The sequence below is a fragment of the Arachis stenosperma genome, chromosome 1 (assembly GCF_014773155.1).
Source record: "Arachis stenosperma cultivar V10309 chromosome 1, arast.V10309.gnm1.PFL2, whole genome shotgun sequence".
Taxonomy (NCBI): Eukaryota; Viridiplantae; Streptophyta; class Magnoliopsida; order Fabales; family Fabaceae; genus Arachis; species Arachis stenosperma.
Window position 1 is genome coordinate 125,205,335 of NC_080377.1, and position 12,113 is coordinate 125,217,447.

A 12,113-nucleotide genomic window follows, 5' to 3' on the forward strand; every position below is an offset into this window, starting at 1 on the left:
CCTTTTTTAAAAAACACAATTAAGCTCCATTTTTTAGAATTTTACTCATTTTTATATCATATAAAAATTGTTTAGCTGTATTTAGGGTCACTACCACAAAAACGGTGCTTAGCCACCAAATTTTAACTACGAACACTAAATCGTGATAAAAATAAATGAGCGTGTCTTCTATTTATCACGAAACATTACGACAGTGGCTAAAATTTAATCTTTTGCTACAAACAATATTTTTCGTAGCTGTATTTCTTGCTTACATTAACGTACTATGGCTATTCTGTCTTGAATAAATTAATTTTTTAAATAAATTTATTAATGTATAGTATCATTTTTTTAATATTCTAACATTAACACATATTTATGAAATTAAATCTAAAAATATAAAAAATGAATTTAGATAAAATAAAAAATTATAAAAATAAAGATAATATTCTAATATTTGAGTTAATTATAAAGATAAAATTTATTTAACTAAAATAATATAATTTGAATAGATAATAAAAAGTTCAATAATTTGTAAGTATAAAAAATTTTTTGGTTTTTATTAAAAATAAATTATTTATCATTTTTTGAATTTTAAAAAATGAGAATAAGTTAAAAAAAATTAGTCTTTATTTATATGGTTTAGTACATACTATATATTTTTGTGAGTACTATACTCTTATTATATGTATAATTATCTTTTTAAAAATTATTTTGTGAAATTATGAATTAAATTTTTTATTTTTACTATTATTTAATTGGTATATTCCATTAATTAATTATTTTACAATTATTTTCAGTTATAAAAAAATTAATACTAATTAATTTATGAGTCACTTGTATAAAAGTTTGAAATTTTATTAAGTAACAAAGAAATTAATTTATAAAATTTCTTATAACAATTTTATCTGATAATTAATTTGTCTAATGTAATAAAATTTTAGTAACTAATTTAATAATTAAAATTTATTAAACATTAAAATTTTCAGGTAAAAGTATTTACGAAATTTACTTAATGTATAACTCTTGTTATATTGTTTCATGTATAATAGGTAAATAATTAAATAATAGTATATTGTTTAGATCATCAACTATCAACTGCATGAAATGAGAGATTGTGAGGGTCATATATTTATTAAAGTAGTTTTTTAGTTATTTATTGTTATTTTAATAAAAATTAAAGATAAAAATATTACAAAATTAAAATTTAAATTTAAATTTTTTATTATATTTGACCATTAAAAAATAACTAAATAACTATTGTATTAAAAATAAAATAATTTAAGGTATATTTAGTAGATAATAAACAATAGGATGAAAGAAATATTCTTAAGATTAAAGAAAGTTAAAAGGCAATTTAAACAACATTGGTCAAGCTGAATTTTTAAAATTTAAAATTTTAATGTGCGCTTAACTTCTGAAGTAGTTTTTGGTGGAAAGTTAAAATAATCACGGACAAATTTTAATATAACATCACATCATTCACGTTGCCTTTTAACTCCTACTTTTCTGCAGCACCTTAAAAGCACTATCTTTAACCACACTATATGAACCCTATCATATGATAGGGTATCCTCCAAACTCAAAATACCGATTTTTTCTTTGTTATTTGTTAGTTTTTTTTAGTAGATTTTTTCGTGAAACAAAAACATAATAATTCAGAAGAGACCCTTTTAGCAGAATTACGATAACACAGAATATCAACAACAATGAAGAATTTGTAGAAGGTTTGGGTGAAATAAGTCTCAACCAGTACCTACCAGAAAAGATTATAATGACCCTTTCGTTGTGAATGTCAACGGTATATGAAATTTCAATTTTTTTTACGTGATTTTTTGAATTCTAATATTTAGTTTATTTTTTTTATTAAATTTTATATTCATTGCAGACACTTCTATGGGAGAAATTACAACTGGCAAAAGGACGACAATTCAAGTTTGGCATTTGAAAATGGATGAAAAAGACATTATGGAACTTGATGGGCATGGACCAAGTCGAGATAATGACGTAAATTTATTGATACGATTTCTGGGTGTAATGGCTCGTAGAGCAACGCTGTAAATTGGAAAGGTCTTTGGTGTTGAAAATGTATGATGCGTGATAAATTTAGAGAAACTGGATGAAACTTTAGAGAACAAGCTATGGATATAACAGCTCTGTACAAATTTTTGTTATCAAAATATAGTGATAAAGTGTCTAATTTATCCAGTGATATGTTAGACATTTAATTGATATATTTAATAAGTAATAGTTGAAATTTTAAATATATTTAATCTAGAAGGGATTAGAATTTATTTTATTTATGTTAAATTTTTTTTATTTCTTATTATATATAAGTTTAGACTTGTATTATTATTATTATTATTATTATTATTATTATTATTATTATTATTATTATTATTATTATTATACTGAATTCTTATGTTTGATTTTTGTTATTAATGTAATATATATAAATATAATTTTAATTTAATAAAATTGTTCAATTAGAGCAAATTAGCATAAATTAGCCTTAAATTGTATATGAAAAATATAGTGAGTTAGCCACAAAAATAGTGTGATTAAATAATCCAACATTAGCCACACAAAAAATGTGGCTGAAAAACTCGGCCTGCATAAATTAACTACGGATGAAGTGTAGTAGAATTATACTTTTTTATTTAATTATTCTTATTTAGCCACGGCATTATGCGTGGACAATGATATACAAATCGTGGCTCTTTGAAGGTCTCCACGATGTTTAAAATTGTGGCTAATAACGCTAAAATCGTGGCAAATTGAAAATGCAACCCCCCGATTAGTCACAAATTTTCTTTCGTGGCCAATGTATAGTTGCTACGGTTATCTTAGAGTTTAGCCACAATTTTTTTCGTGGCTAAACTCCTTATTTCTTGTAGTGGGTATACTTGCTTTTGACAAAAGTAAACATTTTAAAAAAAGTTTTGATAAGCTAAATAGAATAAATTTATTAAAATCAGTTTTAAATTTTTTTATTTATATAAAGAAATCTGGTAGTAAAAGAAACGAAAACGCAACCTTAATTAGCATTTTTCATAACATTTTTCAGTTAATGGGGTTTGGATTTCGTATGGTTAGCGTAAAACAGATGATTTTGAGAATTTCTTTGATAAATAACTTAATTATTTTATTTACTAATATATAATTTATTATGTATTTATTAATTTATATTACATTATTTATCTTATTTATATAATAAATGATATATGTATATTATTATAAAAAATTATGATTAAAATAATATTAATTTTATTTTTATTTTTATATTAATCTATTTTTTGACAATTATATCTTAAAATGAGTGATTTAAAACTGTATATTTAAAATTAATATATTATTTTTTTAAAAATAATCCATTTAAATTAATACTAAAATAATACATAAAAAATAGATCAAATTAAATTTATTTAAGTTAAAAAAAATTAAGATTGCATGTGTTCAAGTTTCATAATTAAAAAAAAAATGCGGTAACTGAATCGTTTAATACGTGATCAAGGATAGATAGTCATTATATTAAGGTAAATGTTATGGTATCTATAATGTAGTGCTTATTTACTAAAAATGTTAAAAGTTATTATTTTATTTAAAAGATATAAAAATAAATAATTTTTAAAAAATCAAAACTTACTATAAAAAGTAAGTTAAACAATATTTAAGCAAAAACTCATAGACACCATAGAATTGGCCTTATATTAAAAGTGGGAGAAATAATCATGTTTCACAACAACCTTCTAATTTTCATTCTTGATATTTTCTCATGTGAAATTTCTCATCCCTAATATTCTTTCACAGTTTAAAATCAATCCAGCTCTTATTTTATCTAATTATAAAAAAAATTAAATTTTATGTTTTAAATTATTCAAGTTGTGATTTTAATCGTTTGATGAACTAAAAAGAATTGAGAGACGAAAAAAATAAATTATTCTTATTTTAAAAAAAATAAAAAATTCCTTAAAAATATGTGTTAAATTATTATTCTTTATATATTATGTACTTTTTATGTATTTTCATTATAAAAAAATACAAATAAATTTATATTTCCTATTGATAAAAAATATAATTTAAATAACAATAATCTTTTAATAAAGTACGAGTTTTGAATAAATTACAATCCTATAAAAAAATACAACACTTCAAACATAAATATTTAAATATATTTTTCATAGAAAATGAGGACAATGTTTTTAAATGTATAGGTGATGCTTCATCAAGAGTGGATACCTCTTCATCAAGAATATGCTCCCTTCACCACAGCTTCGTTCCTTCTACAGTCGTAATATTTCAATATTTCTTGCTATGCTTTACAAGAGCACCTTTAAACTCTACTAACTAGCATGGCCGGTACCACTCTCCTATTTCTGTTCAACATGTGCTAGCCATACAAGAGCATTATTTGTAATAAAATTTCAGGCAACCTCTCTAATGTACTTTTGTAAGGAAAGGAACAGTAAAAAAAATTTCACACCTTAATTATTAATGATTTGATAATTTAGAAGAGAATAAGAAGGAAAAAAAATAAGTTATTTCTATTTTGAAAAGAATAAAAAAAATTTTAAAAAATATTTATTAAATTATTATACTTTATATATAAATTTTTGTAATGTTTCAATTTTTATACGTAATTTTTCTTTTGTAAAATCTTCCTTCTTTTTATGTACTCTCTTGAGTACTAGTTTAAATGAGCTGATCTTTAAGAAAATCGATATCATTTTAATTGTATTTTTTTATAATAATATACATATATAATTTACACTATAAATGAGATAAATTAATATAATATAAATAAATAAATATGCTATAAATTATATGTTTTAATAAAAAAATAATTAAATTATTTATTCTAAAAAATCTCATAATGTTGATTATGCATGCATACAGATATCGTTGGATCGTTTGATCTTAGTGTCATGTCAAGTAATTACTAAAAGTATTTAATTTGTGCTTGTTTTTTATTGGATGGTATGTATTAAAGGTGAAGTAACATTAGTGGAGCGTAGATATATACTTCAACTGTGTAAATGTTTTTTTTGTCTTTTCCGTATTTTTCTTACCTCTTGTTCTTCTCTTTTTTTTCGGGTTTTTTATTATTTTTCGCGTGTTTTTTTTTATCGCTTTTTTATTCTTTTATTGTTGTTATTGTATTTTTTCTTTTTCCTGCCTCTTCGTATGCTTAGTAATTTTGTATTATTATACGTTTTTTTGTTTAATTTTTTTTATTTTTATTTTTGTTAAAAGAGTAATGAGGAGGTAAAAAAAAAAAAGAAAAAATAAACAAAAAAAGAAAAAAAATATGGTAATAATGAAGAAGAAGAAGGAAGAGGAGGAGTTTTGAGTTATTATTGAGTAATTTTAGTGTATTCTGAATTTAAATAAGGTGAATTTTTTGTTTGTGCTAATTTTGAATTGAGTTTGTTTGTGTGTTGTCATTATTAAGTAAATTTCGGTGCATTTTATATTTGAATTTAAGTTCATTCTGGATTTAAATATGGTGCACTCTTGGTTTAAACTTGTTTTGAACTATGTTTTTGTTGTGTATTATCATCATTAAGTAATTGCGGTATATTTTGGATTTAAATAAGGTGTACTTTTTGTTTGAATTTTTTTTAAACGGAGTGTGTTTGTGTGTCGTCATCATTAAAGAATTTTGGTGCATTTTAAATTTGAATTCTTATACATATAAAAAGAAGACAACGATGATGATAATAATGATAATTAAAGAGAAAGATGAAAAAAAGAAAAATGAGAAAAAAAAAGCAACAACAACTTATTCTTCAAGTGTGTTAAAAGTTATCCAAATTTTTGGAACAAACTAACACCAAAAACCAAAAACACCGAAAACTTATAAGCACGACACCAAAAACAATTCTATATTACACCAAATTGTGTTTCAAAATGCACCGAAAATACTATTAAATGTAACATAAATAGATTCATCGAAAAAACAATTAAAAACTCTTACATTCCATTTACATTCAAACCTTTAACCATAACACTGATTTTTACTAACAAAAAAAAAATTATTCAACTCGTAGACAAAACAACTACACGAACATCAACTACTAACGAACTGCATTAACTAGAAACGAACCAAACTTCATCCACTTGATTTGATTCGAAATAATAATTCAATTTGCTCTGATTAAACTGATCTTAACTTAAGATATTTTTAAACGAAAAACCTATATAAATTTAATTTTATTGCTTGATTTTACCGATCGAAAACGAATTCAGATCAAACAACATTTATTCTAAAAGCAAAAAATTATAGAGAGAGCCAAAATTAGCAGAGAACGCGTAGAAATAAAAAAAAAGAAATTCGTAGAGAACGCAAAGAAATCAAAGGAAAAAAAAAAACAAAATTTGTAGAAAATGTTGAGAGAGAAGCCATTTCCGTTAAAAGTCTGTTACACGTTAGGGGAGCGTGTATATAAATAACTTGGTTAAACTTGGTTCGACAAATCTCTTAGTTGTAGAATATTATTTTATTTTTTTGTTAATATTTGTTAGAGATGTAATTATTTATGTTGTCTTTTTTCTATCTGTTTAAATTTTTGAGAGAAGTAATTTTATGACATAATATTATAACTCTATATTCAAAATGTTTAGAGTTCTATTATTGGTTAAGTGAAAAAAATAGCATTAGACAAATAAAAAATTTTTTATAAAAAATTAAGCAAACGGGTTAAGTACAATTTTTGTCCTTAAGATAAAAGCTGAAAAATTTTTCCATTTCGAATCTTTTTTTACTTACAAAATCATCCTTAAAATTTAACTTAATTTTAAAATCGTCATTTTTATCAAAATTTTATTTTTTATTACTAAATTACCTTTAATTAAAAAATATAAATAAATATAAAATTAAAAAAGAAAGAAAGAAAGAAAGAAAACGGGTTAAATGGGGAAGGGACCACCAGGGGGAAGAAGAAAGGGGACGAGATCACGAAGGGAAAAGGGCGGGGGCCGTCGTCATCCTGGACTTGTCGTCGCCGTTGAGCCGCATCGTCGTATTGGGCTCGTCGACATCGTTGAGCCACCGTCGCTGACCGCAAAGAAAGAGAGGGAGCGATGTGCGAGCTGAAGGGATTCGTGTCCTCCACTACCGCCAGTGCTTCTGGTCCTTGCCGCCGCTTCTAGTCCTCGCCCCTCACCACTCTACTCACCGCCCTCTTTGCCGCTCGTCACTGCTTCCCGCGTCCTCGCCGCTGCTCCACGACCCTCACCGCTGCTGCTGTTCTGCTGGTCCTTCCCACCATTCTGAATTTGGTTTGATTTGTAATTTCTATTGACGTTGCTTGTAGCTGCTGTGGTTGAACTAGTAAATTGAAATTCAATCCTCATCTTCTTCTTCTTCTTCTTTGTTGTGAAATTTTGTTGTAAAATTTTTTGTGTAATTTCTCGTTGCTTGTTGCTTGTTGCTTGTTGCTTGGTGATTCTAATTTGGCCTAAATTAAGATCGAGTTTGTCTATTGATGATATGGGTTTTTTAATATTAGTTTTAATTTTTGCATAGCAACTATATTAATTGAAAGAATTTTTCTAACTATGAATATCAATAAGAATCGACTTCTAATTGTGTTGGGAAGTGAATTTTTAAATAAATTTTTAGTAATAATATATATAAAAGGAGAAAAATTTTGATTGTAGTGTTTAAAAAAAAATTACTTAATTTTTTAAAAATATAAAACCTAAAATAATAGAATTTTAAATTATATAATATTATTTAATTTCTATTTTAATGTTTTAATTTGTATATTAGATATTTTAAAGACTAATCGTATTTTACAATAACAAAATATAATCTTAACAATAATCATATTATATGTATATAAAAAATAACTATCTGTATAAAATTATATTAAAATATAAAATACACATTGAAAATAAGTTAAACAACACATGTAAAGATATATAGTGATTAATAAATAATTTAATATTTAATTTTTTATATACACATACTATTTTTATTATAAAAATTATTATCATATTATATAAATTTTATCTCTTTCTATCAAAATTTTTTGAATTTATCACTCACCTAAAGTAATTAGATTCTATTTTTCAGAACTCGGTTTTGAATTTCTTGTAACACAAAGCAAAAATAACTTTAATTTGATTTAATTGATCGCACATATGGGTAATTGTTAGAAGAGTATGCAACTGGATTAGCTCAAATGCAAATAGCGTTTTTTGGATTTTGTTTTTGAGAAGAGATTTGTACTTTTCATGGACCTTTTATAACTAAATTTAATTAAATTTTTTACAATTATTTTTCCATGTTCACGTTTTTTTTTAATTAGGTTGAGATATTATTTAAAAAAAAATAAAAAATTATATTTTAAATTTGTTTTTTATGCAATTTTTTTAAATTAATTTATTTATATATAAATAATTTAATTTATTTTTAATATATATTTTATATAAATAAATAATATAATAATTAAGTTTTTATATATATTAAATATTAAAAATATTATTTATATATTAAAATCAATCATTAGTATATTTATATATAAATATATATATATAATTTAATTTATTTATAATATATTTATATTTTAATATATATTTTATATTAGATTGACATATATCATAATCGATTTAAAATAGATGATTGGGAATATATAGGAGGGGAAATGCAGACAAAATGCAGGTGAAACTCAAATTGAAATGAAATGGTAAGAAAGAAAACGCTATAAATATGGAGGCAGGAGGAAGCAGAAAGCTTATGCCAAAACCAAGCCAGGTTAGAAGGGGTAAGGTAAGAAGGTTGCATCGCTCTCATCCCCAAAACCACTTACTACCACCACCATCCACCCTCTTGGCTTGGTTTATTGGCTTCGCTACATGGCCAAAGGCCGCAAGCTCACTACCGCGCGAAGCGACCGCTTCCTCGCTGCCACAACCACCTACTCCCACGCCTCCACCGCCTCCGAAACTTCCGAGTTCCGGGAAGAGGACATCTGGTCCTCGTCGGAGGATCGTGACCGCCACCTCACTCTCTCACATGACGACTGGGAGCCACGCGCCTCTCCCCGCCGCAGGGAGGACCACTCGCACCACCGCCAGGTGGGAGGTCTCTCCCTCGCGTTCGAGGACCCCAAGGCCGGGACAAATAATGGCGCCATGACTACTACCTCGTCCTCGAGGATCGTGCACCAGTACCGCGCGCAGCACGACGCCGTTTCTTCGCGTCGGGGTCGCCACGTGGCGGCGTCTGCGCCAGTGAACGTGCCGGATTGGAGCAAGATACTCCGAGTGGATTCGGTGGAATCGCTGCACGAGATGAAAGATGGTTTTGACGACGAAGACGACGACGATTGCGATTCTGAGATGGTTCCACCGCACGAGTACTTGGCGCGCAGCCGGAAGATGGCGGCGAACTCAGTTTTTGAAGGAGTGGGTCGCACGTTAAAGGGCCGCGACATGCGGCGGGTTCGCGATGCCGTTTGGAGCCAAACCGGTTTCTACGGCTGAACCGCCACGCATAAGGTGGTGAATTGGACCGATTTGCGGTTGAGTTGATTAATATTAATATATTAATATCACTAATCAGGCTTAATGGCTGGTGCTGTGTTAATTTAAAAATTTTGGCATAGTATTAAAAATTGTTGTGGTTAAAATTGGATGAATGAGTTTTGTTGTGGACTACTTGTGGTTCAACCCTACGGCCAGTGAGCCTAAACTTATAGTTGGATATTGAAGTTCTATGAAGAATCAAGACCGTCTTGAACTAGTACCACTTTAATCTCATCTTGAAAATTAATTGTCTTGTTGATCCAAGCTGATGGTTGTTTGAATATTAATTATTAAATAAATAGTATTTTAGGATTGGATGAGAACAAGACAAGCGTGAAGGAATGAGGCCGAAGCATCGTCTAATAAACTAAAGAAAGTGTTCAATCAATAGAACTTTGGGTGGTTGGTTCTTATTGCAAATAATCAGAATCACATAAATTCGTACACTATCACTTTTTAAAACAAGGACCTAATTTTATTTGGTTTTTGATTCAACGGGCTAAAGTCACCCGACCAGTCCATTAGGACCATTATTTGTTCAGGGAATTAGAGCATGTTACTTTTGTTGTTTTTACTATAAATATAAATATAATAACTCAAAAAAAAATCTGGATTCGGGAAACTATAGACACAATAATACATATTACAAGACTTAGTTTAAGTGATTGTTAGAATTAATTAAACGTATGTCCTTAATTTTATCCTAAAAAATGGTGTGTATACTAATGTGGTAGTTGACTTATATTTGCTACCATGCAAAATATCTCCTTATTAGTCTTAACAAGGTCTTCTTATAGGAGATACATCATACATGCAAAGACTTTGGCTTGAAATCCACAAGGGTTCCATAAAAATGTAGTGAAATGAGAGAATTGTCTTTTCTCTTTGGTAAGTAAAAAATCATCATATGTTCTAAGTACTGTTCGCTCCGATCCATTACATTAATGCAAACACTAGACTCTAGCTAGCAAAAGTATTCTGTGATATCATTTTGTTGAAATTGAATGTATATATAATAAACTAACAATAATAATATAACATGCTGAGTGTCAAAAGTAATAATTAATAACTGAAAGATTTAAACGCAAAAATTCATTAATCTTTTGACATAATTTCGATATACTAAGAGTATAAAATATTTTATACAGTCATATAATTATATCTATTTTTATAGATAATCATTCACATAATTAATATAAAAAATATTATTTTTATTGATATACGTGTAAAATTATTTTATATTGTATTAAAATTAAATTCTAAAAAAAAGGGATAAAACTTGTTAGGAGGTTTCCATAAACTTTAAATCCAATTTGATCCAAAAATATTTGTGGACAAAAAAAACGGGTGGCCCACTGAGAGAGGAACAGCAAATGCTTTTAATGGAAAAGGGATGGATGGCGCCACTGGATGGTTACTGGTTAACAAGGGTCCAAGAATGAGAGTGAGCCATATTAAGAGACTGAGTGACAAGCCATTGGTTGCACCTCTTTTAGCATGAAAACGACGCAACTCTTCTACGTTGGGCTCATAACTCCTGTCCCTTTTGGACCACTGGTTTTGTAGAATTGGTGCCAAAGTATGATTGAGATTTTAATTTGTTATTTATAATTTGTGCCACTCTTAGAAATCTATATCACAATCATCGGTCCTTCTATTCCGATAAGCACAGAATGTTTTGACCAATGGAACCAAAGATGACTCTCTTACTCTCTTTTTAAAGTGGACCATGTTTTAAACAAACTACTCTTTATTACATAAAAAAATATGATTCTTGTATGTTAATTTTGTATGTACTTGAACCAAAATTTTCAATGTTTTAAATATTAGATTCTTTACGAACCATCACATGTAAAATACGTGTAGTTATGCAATTAATTTTACTGTGGAAGTCAAGGAATTCAATAGTTAAGGCTTTTTCTGGTCATCAGTAATTCAATACTCATTACTAACTAATTAGTACTTTGTCTTTTATGTTTTCTTGGACTGGTTTAGTACTATGGACACCTGAATGAAAAATAAAAATATGGGCCTCATCTCAGAAATAATTGACCTGCAATTATGATGCCCAGCTAAGGCCCTAAATAGTGGAACTTTTTAGTGTTGGGTGTGTGATTGTATAATATGAACTTATTCGTGATGTAATACTTAAGATTATCAGGAGTTGTTCAATTTATCTAACAAAAAATTTAGAAATTCTCCAAGGATTATATAATAATGGAGAGTGGATTAAAGATTCAGAAGACTGATGAATAAGAATTTTGTTAGGTAGACAATGATTTTTATAAATAAGGTAAATAATAAATTTTAAAATTAATCTAATAAAATAAAAAAGAAAAAACATAAGTAGATAATAAAAATATTAAATAATGTGAATAATGGATATATCGGATGTTCATTTCACTAGGTGTGTAGATGATTATTCTAATATTAAGATTTATGTGAGTAATTTGGAGGTATAATGTATTTTGATTTGATTGGTGATTGTTCATATTGTTCAAAAAAGTTATTGGTTATCTAACATAACCTAATAAAAAAATACTCCACTCCAAATTGTCTCCTAAACCTTAAGATTAGAATAATCATCTATATACCTAGTG

At 27.1% G+C, this 12,113-nt stretch overlaps 1 protein-coding gene across 1 annotated transcript; it reads left to right on the forward strand.

The window, feature by feature from the left end:
* The first annotated feature begins 8,673 nt into the window (after window positions 1-8,673).
* LOC130946433 (protein S40-5-like) lies at window positions 8,674-9,777 on the forward strand. The gene has a single exon (XM_057875223.1). The coding sequence runs from the start codon at window positions 8,842-8,844 to the stop codon at window positions 9,469-9,471; it is 630 nt and encodes a 209-aa protein (XP_057731206.1). The 5' UTR covers window positions 8,674-8,841; the 3' UTR covers window positions 9,472-9,777.
* Window positions 9,778-12,113: the final 2,336 nt, after the last annotated feature.